General features: G+C 38.3%; 1 protein-coding gene across 1 annotated transcript in view; it reads right to left on the bottom strand.

Annotated features, from left to right (window-relative positions):
- The window catches only part of DCC (DCC netrin 1 receptor), an 887682-nt gene that overhangs the window by 124812 nt on the left and 743503 nt on the right, over nt 1–19367 (bottom strand). Inside the window, exons 20-21 of the mRNA XM_088833422.1 lie at nt 14657–14851; nt 7834–7866 (exon numbers count right to left, since the gene is read on the bottom strand). Of these exons, the coding sequence (XP_088689548.1) occupies nt 7834–7866; nt 14657–14851 (228 nt within the window). The remainder of the gene's footprint in view (nt 1–7833; nt 7867–14656; nt 14852–19367) is intronic.

Here is a 19367-nt window from a genome sequence, read left to right as displayed (position 1 = left end):
GTGGATCAAATAATCTACAATGTGACCACCTTTTCCTGGATCACAGAGAACTTGTCTTTCTGTTCAGCTTTAATTTAATAGATGAATGTTGAAGATACATTTTCCTTACTGGAAAAAATATTTTCATGTCTTTTTCATCCCCCTAAGTTCAATCACCTTTACAGTCATCCCTCAGTACCTGCAGGGATTGGGTCCAGGACTTGCCTCAGAGGCCAAAATCTATGGATGCTCAAATATAATAGGTAAAAGAGGACAGGATCCAACACTGGCTGAATCTGCAGGTTTGGAACAGGAAGATAGGGAGGGCTGACTGCACAGTATCCCTCAGGCACGAGCACTATTACTTTTGGGTTTTCCAAATGATACTTTGGATGAGATGGTAAAGTCTATCTTTCCAGATTACTCTGTTTCCCACATATCTGTGTCATAATTCAATTCAACAAACTCTTATCAGTCTTATCAGTCAATATGATAGTTTCCAAACTAGAGATTGGGGGTGTAGGGAGACAGAGATGACAATGTGAATGAGTCTAGCTCTTTGCCACCAAAGAATTTACAACCTGGCCAAGACGTTGGGGATACATATATAGATGAACTACAAGAAACAAACAGCATAGCAGAGACTAAACTGGGTGTTATGGACACACAGAAGAATAAATGACCAGAAAGGTAACAAAGACTTCTTGGACAAAAGACAACTGAGAAGAAGCCTTCAAAGATAAGGACTCGTCTCAACAGAGAAAGGGAGAGTGCACTGCTAAGGCTAAGAGGACAGTACTAGTTAGAGCGTGGAGTTTTAAAATTCTTTTTTCCAGAGTGATTTGTGGATCTTTGTTAACAGACTGCAACACACGTGGAGGGGTTAAACTGGTTGTGAGTCTAAAAGGGGAAATTTGAGGTCAGACAGCCAGGACCTTGATGTCAAAGAACTGGCTTCGTTCTGCAAGCAGCAGTGAACCATCTGTGTTTCAGAAAGAAAACGGACGAGGCAGAATCCAGGACTGATAAAGCAGGCAGACAACAAAGCTAGGAACTTACTATTTGGCCGGTATCTATGACAAAGAAAGACCCTGGGCATCACAGTGGGCTTGACAATAAGGACTTGCTTAAGATATCTTTTTGAGGGTTTATTAATGAAAATGTCTAGCTTTCAGGTCTGAGAAGATTAAAACCATACCATGAATCATGTTAACTTGTATAAGCACGACGTACTTTTTTTTCTTTCAAAGTTACCTATTAAAACATAATAACTTCTGAGAGGTTGACTAGGCAGTTTCTTGGTTGCTTGCTGGGGAGAGGGTATTTTATCAAAAGCACATAACTCATTTTGGGCCTCTAGTTGTTTTTTTTTTTTTTTTTTAACACTCTAATTTCCAGAATTGCAAAATTCTGGAGCTAAGAAAACATATGTGAGAGTAGTTTTTTTCAAGGGAGTGTAGCAAGCAGTTGACTAATAAAGTGAGTTGAAATTACACAGGATAACAGGATAAAATGAGGTTTTCATTTTCAATTAAATGACTCCCATCAAAAGGTGCTAAAGGTGTCAATTTCTCAAACAGCAGCCTAGCTCCTGTGATCCAAATCCTGCAAAATCTGAATTACATTAACTAAATTCCAAGCTTGACTAGACTGCTTTGAAAAGCTTATTTCTCTAAAACTGGAAACAATTAACATTCTGTTTATTCCTGAAATTAAACTTGTTGAGGTGGAAAATGGCCGGTGTAACGTCAAGTACTTGGCCTGAATACCCTGAACACCTTTAAACTGGGTGAATTTACGGGAAGGGTGTGTAAGTTTCACTTTCCTGATAACAAAGTAGGAGTTGACTAACTTACTGCATTTCCAGAAATTATACATTGGTTCTGAGCAGAGATTCTCAAGCTACTTAGCCTGGGTATATATCTCAGCCTAACTACTTACATACTGTGAGTCTTTGGGCAAGGTTTAACCTCTTAGGAGTTTTACTTTCTGCATCTCTAAGGATATTGTGAGAACTAAATATGATAGAACATGTACAATGCACAGGAGAGTGGCAGATGTACAGTGGGAGTGCCGACATGAGAAGTGCTCCCCGACGCGAAGATGCTGTGCCTGGGTTTTAGTTTTCTAATACCAACTCTAAAATTTGATCATCTTAAACTTAAAAGAAATCAAAGATCATTTGGGCTAAATCATCATTTTACAGGTGAGGATGCTGAGAGGAGTTCAGTCACATGCCCAAATCCACACTGGAGCTCACAGTGTCAGCATGGTGCTAGCATCTCAGGCATCCGATTGCATTCCGGTTCTCTTCCATCACACACTGAGCTGAAGGGAAAGCCCGGAGCATTACCAGCCATTACCACCATTCAGAGGAGTGTAATTCTCTCTCGGCAGTGGGAGGGCAATTCTCAGCAGGCCGCCTTCATCTGGATTTAAAAACTGGCCTGTGAATTTATGCCTCTTTTCCAGGTCTCTTGTTTTACATCACCCCTCTGCAGGCCATGGTGAATTAAAGATACTTGACGGTGCTCGAAGCAAGCCATTTTTCCTCATAATTCATATCATCAGTGACACAGATCATTTCATGAGGATTCCTGTTTATGACACAATGTCATGGCCACAGCATCTGCACTATAGCCCTGGTGGGCAAGCACGGAAACACGTATGAAACTGAAAACATTTGTGTTCATGCTAAGAATTACCAGTTTTTACATTATCGACAGCTCAACACAGAGGATAACATTTTGGGGTTAAATGCTTCCCTAGTGGCTCAGTTGGTAAAGAATATGCCTGCAATGCAGGAGACCTGGATTTGATCCCTGCGTCAGAAAGATCGCCTGGAGAAGGAAATGGCAACCCACCCCAGTATTCTTTCCTGGAGAATTTCATAGACAGAGGAGCCAGGCAGGCTACAGTCCATGGGATCACAAAGATTTGTACACAATTGTGCAACTACCATTCCTTTCACTTGCTCAAGGGTGCAAAAGCAATCATTTACGATTAAAAGTTTGATCTAATAATTACTTTGGAGAATTGGTCATACTTTATAGTTATGACTATCCTCCACTGTGATCCCCAAACAAGACGCTTTAACAAATGCTTCTGTTTGAAGATCTAAAAAGGTTTAAGCTGATTGTAGAAAAACAAAAAGCCAATTTTTTCACAAATAGAGCAACAGTCTACAAAGGAAAGCCAACACACTCTGGGAATCAGAGATAAACATGTTTGAGTTCCAGCTCTGCCTGACACTGTATCTGAGTGACTTGCACAACAATTTTTTCTGCTTCTTCATTTGAAAATCTGGAAAGAGAATCAGTGAAAGAACAGTTTTGGTTTTGAAAGTAGATGGTATGTACTGAATTATGTCCTCCCCGTCCCACAAATCCATATGTTGAATTCGTGACACCCAGTGTGACTGTATTAGGAGATACAGGTCTTTATAGAAGTACTTGAAGTTAAATGAGGTCATAAGGGTGGGGCCCTGATCCAATAAGATTAGCATCCTTATAAGCAGGGTCATAGCTCACTCTCTCTCTCTCCACCCTGTGAGGACAATTCAGCAAGAAGGTAGCAGTCTGCAAGCCAGGAAGAGAGCTCTCACCAGAAACCAACCTTGCCAAACCCTGATCTGAGACTTCCAGCCTCCAGAACTATGAGAAAATACATTTGTTACTTAACCCACCCAGACTGTGGTGTTTTGTATTGGCCGCTAGAGCTGACCAAGGCAGTAGAGACAGCACCACGCTTGTGTTTCCTGAGATAAAGGACTGTCAGGATCATATAGTCAGTGCTGCCACCTCCCACTTACAGGATGATCTCAGATTGATAACTGCTTTGTATATAGTCACTGAATTGGGGAAAGAAAGGCTGATATTAGGAAAGTATCCATCTAAAGCCCAGTTTAGATGCAGGGACTTCACAGATATACGTCAAAAGTGCTGTGTGTGGTTGTGTTGTAGCATGTAACCATGGATACACTTGGTGGTTCAAAATAGGGGCTTTGGAAGATGGCTGTCTGGGTTTGAATCATGGTCTTGCAGCTTACCAGCTGTGTGTCCACAAGAAAATCACTTGAACTCTGTGAGCTTCAGCTTCTTTATCAGTAAACTGGGGAAAATGACAGTGTATCTCCCACAGAATTCCCAGGTGGCACAAGTGGTAAAGAACCTGCCTGCCAGTGCAAGACATGAAAGAGATGTGGCTTTGAACCCTGGGTCAGGAAGATCCCTTGGAGGAGGGCATGGCAACCCACTCCAGTCTTTTTGCCTGGAGAACCCCATGGACAGAGCAGCCTAGTGGGCTACAGTTCACAGGGTCGCAAAGGGTCAGACATGTCTGCAGTGACTTAATACACACACACATTGTTATGTGGATTAAATGAGTCAATACATGTTAAACTCTTAGAACAGCAATTGGTGGTGAAAGCTTCACAAGGATTAATTTTACCATTATACACAACCAGACAGACACAGACAAATTGACAGGGTTTTTACCAAAATATGAAAAATTAAAAAAAGGAACACAGTCTGTATCCTTTCCGCTCACTTTCCCTTCCCCAACTGACCCTCCAAAAGAGTAAATCTGCAATTAACCTCTAAAATCCCATGATTACTTTAAAACTTATTGGCCGCTTGTGCCTACAAGAGCCTAGAGAAATAATTAAGATGTGGAACAAGAGATGTGAAAACGCTAGATCTGATCAATTTACACTTACATGAAGGGGAAAAGGAGTTCTATGTAAATCATCCATCATTTTCATACTAGCATTGCTATTACTCAGAAGAAAACATTTTCCCCCAATCAGAAGTGACTCAAACATAACTGATTTTTTGTTTTCATATTTATGTTCTTCAGGGCAGATATTAAATTCCAAGAAAAGGTAATTGTAACAAGAGATCACAGTGACACTTTTTAAAAACAATCAAAACTTTTCTCCCTTTTTCTCATGAGTCAAACTCGACCTCCTGCTTTTCTATTTAGGATTCATCTTTGCAAGGTTAACTTTGACCCTGGGTGCTAAATTTTCTCTCTGAGCAAATTTTCTTTCAATAGAAATTCAGCGCTTGTCGTAAATATAACTGTGGAATCATTTCGCCATGGGAAGGGGACAAACTGGTCTAACAGAGAGCACAATAATGCATATCCAGCTGATTTGCTGTGTACGGAGAGTGGGGATCTTCCGAGCAGACTTTTCCTATTATTCCCATCAATCTTAGAGGAATCTTTAAACTGGGTTATTTTTTGAGCACTAAGTCTGATTTTGTTTTCAAAGAGTTTTGGATGGGCAACAAATTTTATATGCTTTCTTTGTAAGAATTTAAAGATCTGGCTTATAACCATTAAATTACATGCTGTCACTCCCTCTCAATTTTACAAGTAATTAGAGTTTGATGTAAAATTTAGAACCTATCAATTTGACCAACTGTATACCACTTGTGCTTGAGTAAGGGGACCAAGTAGTATAATATGTGACAGAATCAAAGTAATGTTAGATGAAGAAAAAGAACAACTATATGAACACAGCCACTGGCAATAATTCTTGGGAATTCCTTTTTTTCCTAGTAATTGATCTGATTTCACTGCCAATGTGAGGATCTGAGTAAAATCCATGGAGAGTGTGTGACCAAAGAGACTGTACAAAATATATTTCTTGGTAGCTGAAAATATTATTACCAAAACAATGAACAAATAACAGCAAAAAAAATTAAAAGGGATCCAGAAACAATTGGAAATCCACTACATTGAGAAGCTTGAGCATACTGTCACTCAAATGGCTAATAATGTAACTTTTTATCCGGTTCAGCTATTTAAAAAATGTTTTCATATTCTCTTATATATATTTTTTTCTAAACATAATTTGAAAAATTAGGAGTTGCCTGCCTGTGGAAGCTCCAAATTCATTTAAGAATGCTATGCAAAGTTGTTTTCATTATTTTTAATTGAAATTATAAATTCTGCTAATTAACTATTCCAGCTTGAATTTAGATAGCACTAGTTCACTGGAAAAGACTCTGATGCTGGGAGGGATTGGGGGCAGGAGGAGAAGGGGATGACAGAGAATAAGATGGCTGGATGGCATCACCGACTCGATGGACGTGAGTTTGAGTGAACTTCGGGAGTTGGTGATGGACAGGGAGGCCTGGCGTGCTCTGATTCATGGGGTCGCAAAGAGTCGGACACGACTGAGCGACTGAACTGAACTGAACTGAATGTTTCATTTACCTAAATAAAATACATGCTAGCTGCCAATTACTTATCATTAGTGGCTTTACAAATATTACTGTTTAGTAGATATTGATCTTACGAAAATATTTTAAGTATAAGCAGGCAGTAACATATAGGTGATTAAATGAAGTGAAAGTCACTCAGTTGTGTCCGACTGTTTGTGACCCCATGAACTGTACAGTCAATGGAATTCTTCAGGCCAGAATACTGGAGTGGGTAGCCTTTCCCTTCTCCAGGGTATCTTCCCAACTCAGATCAAATCCGGGTCTCCCGCATTGTGGGTGGATTCTTAACCCACCAGGGAACCTTAAGAATACTGGAGTGGGTAGCCTATCCCTTCTCCAGGATCTTCCCAACCCAAGAATCAAACCGGGGTCTCCACCACTGCAGGCGGATTCTAACTGTGTTATCAGGGAATGATTAACGGAAACTTTAACCCTGGGCGGACATTTCTGTGCATTGCATCATTTCAGTTATTGCCTGCATGAAGTGTTGGCCATGTTCTCTTAAGCAGCGGGATGATATAAGGACCCAGAGATAAACCTGAATACAGGATCATTAAATAAAATACTGCTCATGTAGACAATCTGCTACTGTTAGTGAAATAACATTCAGATTCTTAGTATTTGTCAACAGCTGAAAAGTATTCTTGTTGAAAAGCATATTTTCCCACAGTCTACACCATGATGCCTTATGAGTATGATGATGGTAGGGAGGTTATGTTGACAATAATGTCTCAAACAGGAAACAGTTATACGAGCTGTGAGCTCTGAACCAATACTCACAATAACAACGGTCATCAGTATGAGTATTTCCAAATGCTCACTTTTTGAAGACTATAACATCCTATAAAAATCAAATGCATAAACTACCCTTTTTTTTTCCCCTTTGGCATTTTACTAATTATCCTTCGTGCAAAAGAATGGAATCTTAATATATCAGTCTACAAATCACAGGAATAAATTCCTATCTACCTGAGAATTGATGGATTTGATTTATCTCCATTTTCCTTTGTGTAAAACCATCTCTGATTCTCTACACAAATCAGCCTTTAGCAAATAAGCAGAAGGAGGAAAAAACGCTGCAGGTCAAACTGGCACCTTATTCTTAAAATGAAAACTTTCTGGCTTCAAAATGAACAAAAGTATTGCCCTAAAAAAAGTTGACCTAACTTTGTTTTAATGTATGAAAAGAAGCTCATTGTAGAGGAAAAGCACACATGATTTATGGGTCTTCTCTGTCGAGCTACAGAACTTTAATCCAGAGCTCATGAAAGGGTGCAAGAGCAGCTTGAAAATTATGCTGAACTTAATTATACTTAATGTGAATTATTCAGAAGTGCAGACAGAGACTAAAAATTTATTTCATACAAAGAAGCTTGACATTTTAATTGGTCCTTCAGAATGGAGACAAAACAATTTCCTCTCAAGAAAATTTACATCCTCCCTATCAGAGCCGAAACCTCAGCCAAGCAGAACTTCATTAACAAGATTAATTATCGCAGTAGTGTCTGCTTCATCAGGTGTGTGGCCCAGGTAGAAAGAAGAAAACGAAATAATGACTGACATTTCTAAAAGACAGCATTGACTCAAGGAGGGAAAAAATGACAGATGAAAACCACCGTACCTTGGTCATTAGCCATTTTGTCAGGGTGTTCCACTGTGGAGGAAAGAGAAATAATATTATTAGATTTTGGCTGTTTCCATCAAGAAAGGTGACATTTCTAGTCAACGGTTTTATTAGTGAGTTCTCATAGCAAGGCCAATGCCTTATTGAAATAAAATTGATAAGGAGTCGCTTACTGTGATTATTTCAATTAAAGAATTTGAAAGTAATATTTTGCTGTGTGAATGTGTTGCAAAAAATGTTATTTGTAACAGTCCTCTAAACACAAACTCAAAATTATTTTCATGCAAGTTTAATAATATAATTAACAGTAATAAATGCATGCTATTACCAAGTAATTATCATCCATATATTTTAAATAAGTTAAGGAAGCTATTTTCTTGTATTCATTTTTAATTTTTCAACAAGAGAACTTAACCAATTTTCACATGAACAGGGTAAAGTAATAAAATATCATAAAGTTTAATCTAAATGGTTTGATTTTAAACCTTGTGAGGCAAGGTCTCGAATTGTTGACTATTTTAAATGAATTATGTATCAATCAGTTAGTCAGTTTAGTCACTCAGTCGTGTCCGACTCTGCGACCCCATGGACTGCAGCATGCCAGGCCTCCCTGTCCATCACCAACTCCCGGAGTTCACTCAAACTCATGTCCACTGAGTCAGTGATGCCATCCAACCATCTCATCCTCTGTCATTCCCTTCTCCTTCTGCCTTCAATCTTTCCCAGCATCAGGGTCTTTTCAAATGATTCTGTTCTTCGCATGAGGTGGTCAAAGTATTAAGAGTTTCAGCTTCAGCATCAGTCCTTCCAATGAACACCCAGAACTGATCTCTTTTAGAACGGACTGGTTGGATCTCCTTGCAGTCCAAGGGACTCTCAAGTCTTCTCCAACACCACAGTTCAAAAGCATCAATTCTTCGGTGCTCAGCTTTCTTTATAGTCCAACTCTCACATCCATACATGACCACTGGAAAAACCATAGCTTTGACTAGATGGACCTTTGTTGGCAAAGTAATGTCTGTGCTTTTTAATATGCTGTCTAGGGTGGTCATATACAGAATTATGTATACTATTCTTGAAAATAATTTGTTAGATTTTACGATATATCTAAATTTTTGAAAAGTGGCTTCTGTTAACCAAATGTAACTATATATGAGGTAAATCTCTGTGAAACACTGCCTTCCTAGAAATTGTGAAATGACATTTTGACTAACATAGATCTCTGTAAGTTTCCATCAGTTAGACTTATTTCAACTATACTTGATTTTCTTTGATCTTTGAGTCTTCTGGGTTTATTTAACTCGCTTAATTGCAGTCAAACACTTAGGCTACCACATTTGCTGCTTTGCTTTTTGTATATGTCTCAAAGTCAGACAGAGAAAAATATAATAGATTCTGATGGGCAGCAACCTATAATCTATTCAGTTTTCTCATTACATGTAGTGGTCTCATAGCAAATCCATCATCATTGTTTGAAAAATACTTAAAGCAAATATCTTGTAGGTGGCAGTCCTTCCTTTTTCTTTTAGTTGAAAGAATACAAATCATTGTCCAAAATAATATATAAAATCAAAATACTTAAATAATAATACGTTAGTAAAAACTACTTTCAAATACAGGGTTTATAAACATTATATCACAGAAGGACAAACTCCTAAACCAGAGATCATTTGCAATTTGTTTCATTTCCAAATAATACAGAGACATGGTCTATGAAAAAGATAAACCAGGAAAGATATCTCACTAAGTAGAAGACTGAATTATGAATCAATTTTTGGAAAATGGTGTATAAAAGCATGCTTATTAGATAAAGATTCAACAAGCTTTAAATAAGTTTTATAACTGTCTTTGTATCTCCTTAAGATTTAACAATTTTTAACTCACCAGGTCATCTAATCCAGTCCTTTCAAATATAATCATTACAGTTTAATGTGTATCTTAATTTTTCTCTCCCATTTCCCAATCAACACTAATGATGTCTCAAAATATATTTTGTTATGGTATTAGGGAATTGTTGATGAGAGGTGCTTTTGAGAGGCAAATGCATTATCTATTGTTTACATACAGAGAAAGGATCCTAATGTAGTTTTTAAGGAAGAACACTTTGCTCTAAGAAGTGCCTTACCAAGTGTTCAATAAGAATGAGGAAGGGCATGTCAGGGTCTATATGACCAAACAAGCCAGGAAGGCCAAAGTTTGGCAGTCAGAACAGAACACACTGGAGAGACTACTTGAATCAGCATCTCATATTTAGGTGAGGACTTTTTGGAATGATATTAAAAATAAGAGAAGAAAACCAGTCTCATCTTATTGCCATTCTTCATCTCTCCCTTTGTCTTTAAATACATAACGCATTACCTGTAGTCCAATAAATTTTTGACAAGTAACAAATAAATATTTGGTATGGTGAATAATACTAAAAAATATTTCCCAATGGGGACTAAATATGTCCTAATAAGTACTTTTTATTAGAGAAAATAATGACTTTTAAAAATTAGAAACAAATAGCAAAGTATTATAATTTTATGCCTTGAATTTTTAATTTCTCCTGCCACCTATCATGAATATCATGGACTTTGTCACAAAATTATTTAAAAACTAAAACTTTTTTGTATTCTGGAGCACAGTTTTCAGTTCCATATCTTTGTATGGGAGAGATGAACATTTCAGAATGGCAATTACAAATGTCCAGAAAAGAGACCATACTCTACTGCTCTTCCACGGCTGAAGACTCTGCTTCTCTGCAGGAGACGACTTCATCTCTCTGCAGATGCCCTCTTTGGTCTACTCCATCAGAAAGCCCTTCCTCCTTATTACTTGACAGTCCAACACAGAGAAGGAATGACTCACATGACGGGCAGAAATAAACATACATTTCAGACATCTTCCAAGGTTTCTCTAGTGTTCAGGTATCATACTATGGAATCTGGAGAAGGGAGAGTCCTCTGTGGTCAGAGAATGAAGTTCAATGTTCTTCTAATTGACATTCCAAAGAAAGAATCAGATCTACTGCATATATGTACAATGTTGTACAATGCATGTACAAAAAAAAAGGGCAATGATAATTTAATCCCTTTTAAATTATAAGTATCCTTTTATTTAAGCAATGGTTACAGATTGAGTTTCCTGTACTTCTCTGACTGGTGGCCAAAACAAAAAAAGAAAAACCTTACTCTCTAGTAGAAAATGCTTCTATCTTTACAAAGACAGTATGAGAAAATGATGCTGTTAAGAACTGACTAAGGCACAGTTTGCAATTCTCATAGACCACTGAGGGTTTCCTCAGCTTCAGCACAACAAGGAAGCCTTTCTGTCTGTTGGACATTACATTCTGATGAACAGAGGCCTTATATTTTGAAGCAGCTTTGGAAACGGAAAATCTTAAATCAGGGAGCATTTTATCTTTAGTGTAGATGTGATTCACTGTGGCTTCAAATCTCTTATGATGAGTAATTTATTTACCTTAGACCATCTGTCATGTAACATACATATAAGGTTCATGCCTATGCAGTATCAACTGTTGATAAAGATAGGCAACATCAATGTCTGAATCATTTAAAACACACTTAAGACATCCGACACTTAGTTTACTGTAAGACCATGGGTTTCCCTCATGGCTCAGATGATAAAGAATCTGCCTGCAATGTGGGAGACCTGGGTTTAATCCCTGGGTTGGGAAGATTCCCTGGAGGAGGGCACGGCAACCCACTGCAGTATTCTTGCCTGGTGAATCCCCATGGACAAAGGAGTCTGGTAGACTATAGTTCATGGGACTGCAAGGAATGGGACACGACTGAGCGACTAAGCACAGCACAAGACAGCATAAAAATCTAATTGTCTATTAATTGAATATGATATACTTGGGGTAGATAATCTTAAACATTCATATCAGGATATTAAAAACAACCCTTATGGGCTATTGCGACATATAACGTATCTTGAATTTGTTCTTACTCTTAAACATCTCATGGATGAGTTCAAGGCACTTAGAGTAAATAGTACCAAATGGGATGTGAAGTTCATTAAATAATCCACAGGATGGTGATCAATGTGGGCCTATAAATCCTGAGATAACTCATCTCTCTGTGGTTTAATACATTTGGATGTCTAAAGTTATCTTAAATCCTCTGTGAGATATCTAGTTGGCATACATTGTAAGCATGAAATTAGTTTGGCACTTGTCTATAGATAAAGATGAAACATTTGTGAAACATTATTTAGTTACATTTCATGCTCCCACAAAATGAACACCCAGTTTCCTTTCAACTGCTCATTTGGAGTGAAATCTGATTTAGACATGAAGTCCTAAAAACCTGGATAGGCGAAGATTGGCTCATTTTTCTCCTGCCTTCCTTCCAACTTCTACTGTGTCGTTAAGAGCTGTCATGTAGGCATAGGCTGAAGGCTTATTTGCATGTTCTTTGCAAACTTTTAGATTAGCTGTTAACAAATCCAGCTTTTGAATAGCTCAATCACCAGCATCCAAAAGTCTACTATTAGAGTATTTTTCCTAGGAGAACTGAGATTCTAAGTCTCTTCTTTAGTTGTCCAAGCAAATGGGTAAAAATGTCAACCCAGATATATCTTTCTAATTTGTCAGTTGTTTGCCATCATATTTTGTTAAGGTTTCAGACAGATATATGGGCATAATGTGGTAAGGGATTTAAAAACCAAGTATCCTTCTTAAAAGGCTTCCCTGGGGGCTCAGATGGTAAGGAATCTGTCTGCCAAGCAGTAGACATGAGTTTGATCCCTGGGTCAGAAATATCCCCTGGAGAAGGAAATGGCAACCCACTCCAGTATTCTTGCCTGGGAAATTCCATAGACAGAGGAGCCTGATGGGCTGCAGTCTAGGGAGTGGCAAAGAGTTGGACATGACTTAGCAACAATAACACATGTCATACCTTAAATACACATCTTTAAATATCATCTGTGGAACATCTGAATTATAATTATATAATAGAGGCTCTTGAAATCATTCATCCTCCAAAAAAAAATAATAATGCTGTGCTCTAAAACAGAAAGAACTTATATGAAGATCATTATGAGGTAGTCAATATTCTCAGGCCTTTTATCTTTCTGTATGAGCATACAACTATCCTTAAATTGAGCAGTAATTTTTACACTTGTAAGCATGTAGAGTTTTCTTCTAGTAATCATGATGCAAGATATTTTTTTTCATGTTGCTACTCTGTGTCCTTAAAAAAAAATTAATTTTGTTTGAGATTTTCTGTCTTGCCATATTAAAATTTCTTTTAATAAGAACACTAGTTCCTGAAAGGAAATACTTAAACTTGGTAGTAGACAGTACGCATGCAGTTCACGTAATAAAATGCTTTTTAATTTTTATCCGTTAAATACAATGGTTAAAGTGTTTCATTATATTTTGAATAGAGTCCATATATATGAAATCAATACAAAATTCCAAAAGGAATGTAATGGAAAAAAAGTCAAGTTAAATATGTCTGTTTTGTGTTGATGACAGAAAATGTAATAACATAAGAGATATTTCTTTGACATGCTGGCTTTCAGCATAAAAAGGGAACTTTTAATTAATTATTTTTTAGCTTATTTGTTCCACTTTCCAATTTTTTTCAATTATTTAAGAAATAACTGACATGCGTCCTAAGTCACTTCAGTCATGTCCACCTCTTTGCAACGCTATGGACTGTAGCTCGCCAGACTCCTCTGTATATAGGATTCTCCAGACAAGGATACTGGAGTGGGTTGCCACGCCCTCTTTCAGGGGATCTTCCCAACCTTGCATTGGCAGGCAGATTCTTTATCACCAGCGACATCTGGGAAACTCCACATCACTGTATAAGATATACAGCAAGATGATTTATTTACATATATTGTGAACTGATTATCATAATATCTTTAGTTAATAACCATTATCTTGTATAAATACAATAAAAAGGAAAATTTTTTCTTCATGATAACTATTGGAATCTACTCTCCTAACAACTTTCCTGTATATTAGACAGCAGTGTTAACTAGTCATCACGTGTTTACTACCTTCCTAGTACCCACATCTCTTATAAATGAAAGTTTGCACCTTTTAATTACTTTCCTCCAAATCCTTCCTTCCTCACCTCCTACCTTTGATGACCACAAATCTGCTCTCTTTTTCTGAGTTTGGTGTTTTATCTGTTTGTTTAGGTCCCATATATAAGTGAGATATAACAGCATTTGTCTTTCTCTCTGATTTATTTCATTTGGCATAACACCTGCAAGGTCCATCCATACTGTCACAAACGGTAGGATTTCCATTTTTCTTTGGTATGGCTGAGTAATATTCCATTATATATATATTTCCTTACACACACATATATATTCCATTATATCCATCGATGGACATTATGTTGTTTCCACGTCCTGGCTGTTGTCCATAATGCTTCTGTGAACATCAGGATGCAGGTATCTTAGAGACTTAATGTCTTTGCCTTCTTTGAATATATTCCCAGAAGTGGAATTGCTAGATTATATGGTATTTCTACTTGTAATTTTTTGAGGAGCCTCCATACTGTTTTCCGGAGTGGCTGCACCAGTTTACACACCCAAACGGTACACTGGGGCTCCCCTTTCTCAGCAGCCAAGGCAGCATTTGTTGCCTCCTGTCTCTTGGATGACACTCATTCTAACAGGCTTGAGGTGAAATCGCATTTTGGTTTTAATTTGCATTTTAACTTCTCTTGAATGCCCACTGTAATCACGATGCCAACAGAGATGGTTTAAGGCAATTCCCTAAACAGAATCCAAAGCTATTTTATGACCGCTCCATAGGAAAGGAAAGGAAGTGACAGGAAATGACTCCAACCTTTCAGAGTCCTGAAGAGGATGGGATCCGAGAGAGGCCCCACTCCTTTGGCATTTCGTGCTTGAATTCGAAAGTAATACACAGTGTCCAGGTTGAGATCCATGATTTGATGAGTAAGCCGATCACCACTGATTGTCTCCATAATCCAGTCATCAATTGGAATGTTCTTGTCCAAGGTATAAAACAAGATGTAAGCTGCAAAAATAAATGAACACAACTTTGTTTAGGGTAGTGACGACATGCGCTACTTGGTTCCAAACATCCATGTTTCCCAAATACAATTTTAAAGGATTATTATATACCCACAATCTATAAAGTACAGTATCCAGTTTGGCAAGTAATGATTTTTTTGGTATTGCAAAGATTAGAAAAAGAACTACTTCAGTGTACAGAGTCTAAAAAATGGAATAAGCTGTTAAAATAAAACTGTCTGCCATATTTAAAAATGTGAGGTTTCTGCTGTCTATAAATCCTGATTATTGGTTTGCTCTAACATACAAACATGAGGAAAAACTTAAAAGATAGATAACAAGTCTGTCATTTTCACTGTATCCAATAATGAAAATAAGTAATGTTTATTTTGGCTAGTGTTTAATAAAAATACATTGAAAAGTATAAAATGCCCAATATTTTAAAGTGTCATAAAAATAAATGATCATATTTGATTACTGTAATAACCCTGTGAGGTTGGCAGGGATACTGTTGCTCTCTTTTCATAGATGATAAAGCTGAGCAGAACCCAAGTTAACTGATAAAAGGGCTAGGATAATCTTCTATTGTGATGGTGAAAAGTCACTCAGTCGTGTCCGACTCTTTGCGACCCCCATGGACTGTAGCCTAAAAGGCTTTTCCATCCATGGGATTTTTCCAGGCAAGAACACTGGAGTGGGTTGCCGTTTCCTTCTCCAGGAGATCTTCCCAACCCAGGGATTGAACCCGGGTCTCCTGCACTGTAGGCTTTACCACTTTACCATTTAAGCCACCAGGGAAGTACAATTTACCATACTAAAAATCCAACACTCTTTCCCCTAGCCCAGCCCACTCAAGCAAAAATAACCAAACAGAAAAAAGTATTTTTGGATTACTGTAGGTTACCTAGTTAATATTTCAAACATTAATACATTCATCATTTGACAGTATCATTCATCCTCTGTGTTAGGGGATATATTATTTGAATAACAGTAGTGTTCTCAAAGGTGGTAATCTAATATGCACCCAAACAGATCCAGTTATCCCTGTAAACTATTTATACTCTAACATTTTATTTGGCTAATATTTAAGGGCTTATTAATTTACCTGGGCATTCTTGCATGGAAATACCATTTGTCTCAGTTCAGTTCAGTCGCTCAGTCATGTCCAACTCCTTGCGACCCCATGAATCACAGCATGCCAGGCCTCCCTGTCCATCACCAACTCCCGGAGTTCACTCAAACTCATGTCCACAGAGTCGGTGATGCCATCCAGCCATCTTATTCTCTGTCATCCCCGTCTCCTCCCACCCCCAATCCCTCCTAGCATCAGACTCTTTTCCAGCGAGTCAACTCATCGCATGAGATGGCCAAAGTATTGGAGTTTCAGCTTTAGCATCAGTCCTTCCAATGAACACCCAGTTTGTCTAAATACATATAAAACATAGCATCATGCATCTTTCATTTTGACTCTGCTTATACAAATGGCAACGCACTCCAGTACTCTTGCCTGGAAAATCCCATGGATGGAGGAGCCTGGTAGGCTGCAGTCCATGGGATCGCTAGGAGTCGGACACGACTGAGAGACTTCACTTTCACTTTCATGCATTGGAGAAGGAAATGGCAACCCACTCCAATGTTCTTGCCTGGAGAATCCCAGGGACGGGGGAGCCTGGTGGGCTGCTGTCTATGGGGTCGCACAGAGTCGGACACGACTGAAGTGACTTAGCAGCAGCAGCATACAAATAGCTGGGCTTCCCAGATGGCGCTAGTGGTTAAAAAAATAATAATAATGCCTGTCAGTGCAGCAGACATAAGAGACATGGGTTCAATCCCTGGGTTGGGAAGATCCCCTGGAGGTGGGCAGGGCAACCCACTCCAGTATTCTTGTCTAGAGAATCCCACGGACAGAGGAGCCTGGCGGGCTACAGTGCTTAGGGTGCAAAGAGCTGGACGCGACTGAAGTGACTTAGCTCACATGCACGTATACGAACAGGCAGCTGTCATTCCAGAAGCAAAGTGTCAGAAAGTATTCACCTTCACCTCTCATCTCTCTTCTGCCCTTTCCCATACTTCCACTCACGGCTGAATCCTTTCCCCGGATCAGGGAGGCTGATAAGAACCACGAAGACCATACAGAACTGGCCCCTCCCAGCAAAGAGCTCAGCCCAAAGGGGGCTTCTCATCTTTAAAGAACTGATTCTAATAAGTATATGTATTTAGAGGTACGTAGAGGTAGATATATTAAAAATGAGGACCAATTTCCTACTTTTTTGTGGTCAAAAATTATGGGTTATAGATTCAGGGAGGCCTGACCTCAAGTAATACTGCTAATATTAACTAGGTTTATTGCAACTTTGAGCAACTTGATTTATCCAAGTTTTGTCTTAATTAACTTACCAGAAAATAAGTTGCTGTGAGATAATGCACTTTAAAAACTTAAAATATATGGGCATTTCTATTAAATTATCTTTATATAGTAACTATTTAGTGAATGCTAAAGCTTTTATTTATTTATATTAAGAAGGCTTAAGAAATACCTTGTTTGCAAGCTGGCACTACAGAGTCAAGTCAAACAACATATTGAGTATCAATTTGATGATTGTTCCACTCAACAGATGTTTATTAATTACCTATTGAGTGTCAAATATATTGTTACTGGGGAGAAAGAAGTGAACAGAATCTGAACCCAGTTCTCCTAGAGCTTTCAGTCTTATACTATAAGCATTTGGACTTTCTTGCATGATAATATGGAAAGGGGATGGATAAGAAGAAGTCACGATGAGACTAAGTTGCCACCTTCCGCAGTTGGGTGAATGGTGGAAGCTTCTGAAAAGATGCAAGTAAGAAAATTAGACACATGTGATTCCAGTCTGAGTGTCCAGCTTGGTTCACAATCTCAATGAGCTCACAACCTATTCCAGAATATAATAGTGCATCACTTGGCCATTTGTGGTGGGTGTTAGACTTAAAAGAGAAGAACGGCAGAAAGAAGGGTTGGGAGTAGAACGAGTTTCCAGTAAGAGAAGCGCACATGTACAGTATGAGATAGGCTGTGTGTATTTAGAACTCCTCGGACGGAGATACAGATTTCAGAGACATTAATTCTAAGTTCACTGAAGTCCTGGCTATAGCATGGATAACTTTTTTCAGAGAAAGTAACAAAAGGAATGAAAAGATCTGTATTCTGGGAAATAGCACTTCTGGAACAGGTGGAAGAAAAGGATGACTAGGGGACTGAGAAGTTACAGCCTGGAAGTGGGAAGAAAAGTGGTTAGGCGGTTTTACAAAAGTCAAGTGAGAAGAGAATTTCAAGGAAAGGAAGGGGACTAGAGTATCAAATTACACAGAAAAAGAGGGTGTAACATTAGTCACTGGATGGTATTGATAAGGAAACAACTTCTGAAGCTCTCTTCTATCTATATTGGTGTTTGATCTTAATGTGGATGCTGCATTTATTTAGATCAATGTTTCACAAATCTAATTATATATTCAAATCACTTGAGGAGTTTTACAAAAGTTCCACACTCAATCCCTCCTCAAATTAAGTCCCAAATCAGTTGACTGTCACTGATTTGGGCCAGTACTAGTAAGAAGAACAAAGCTTAGTGTAATAGCTAAGAGTAGGAACCTGAGTTTTATATCCGAGTGCTTCTATTTCTTGGTTATTTGACTTTAGGAGAATTATTTACCCCAGAAGGCCCTTGACTCTTTATTTCAAAACAGAAGAATAGGGAACATATGACCACTTATAATACAAAAGTGCTGAGGAGAATAACAAGCTTATACTAAAGGTTTAATTCATTTCGAACCATTTTCTTCTGAAAATATCAGTCTAAATTCCCAAGCTGCCAGATAATGATCAAGGAACTGAGGCGCTGGAATAATCTGGATCTCCCTTTTCAACACTTTTTGTTTCATCTTTTTGAAATATAAGTCCATGTATCTATATGGCTCAGTGGTAAAGAATCTGCCTGCAATGCAGGAGACACAGGAGACATGGGTTTGATCCCTGGGTTGCGAAGATCCCCTGGAGGAGGAAATGACAACCCACTCCACTATCCTTACTGAAAATCCCCATGGATAGAGGAACTTGTCAGGCTACCATCCATGGGGTCACTGAGTCAGACAAAACTGAGCGCATGAATGTGTGTGCACACCCATACACACCCACACACACATGTTTATCATTAAAAATTGATGGTCTGGGTTCTGAGCAGAGTACATTAATGAACACCTGCTCTAGAATGAATTTCAACTGGGACTAATAATCACTAAATTATTTCAGTGCTCACAGGGTATCAGGGACTCTTCTCAGTCCTTTATTATAACAATTCTATAAAAGGAGTCCTAAAGTGAGACTCAGGGAGACGAAACAACTTGCTCAGGCATCTCCATGAGAAGACGGTTCTTAACCATCCTGTTCTGCTGTGGGCATAGAGGGATTTAGGAAAACAAAGAAATATGGAAGCAGGATAGGAGTATATTCCTCTATACAGGTAAACACGTACCCCAACACGCTG

The sequence above is a fragment of the Moschus berezovskii genome, chromosome 28 (assembly GCF_049115385.1).
Source record: "Moschus berezovskii isolate FMDL1 chromosome 28, NW_MosBer_1.0, whole genome shotgun sequence".
Classification (NCBI taxonomy): Eukaryota; Metazoa; Chordata; class Mammalia; order Artiodactyla; family Moschidae; genus Moschus; species Moschus berezovskii.
The sequence above is the reverse complement of the archived record's forward strand: the minus strand, read 5'-3'. Positions and strand labels throughout refer to the sequence as shown.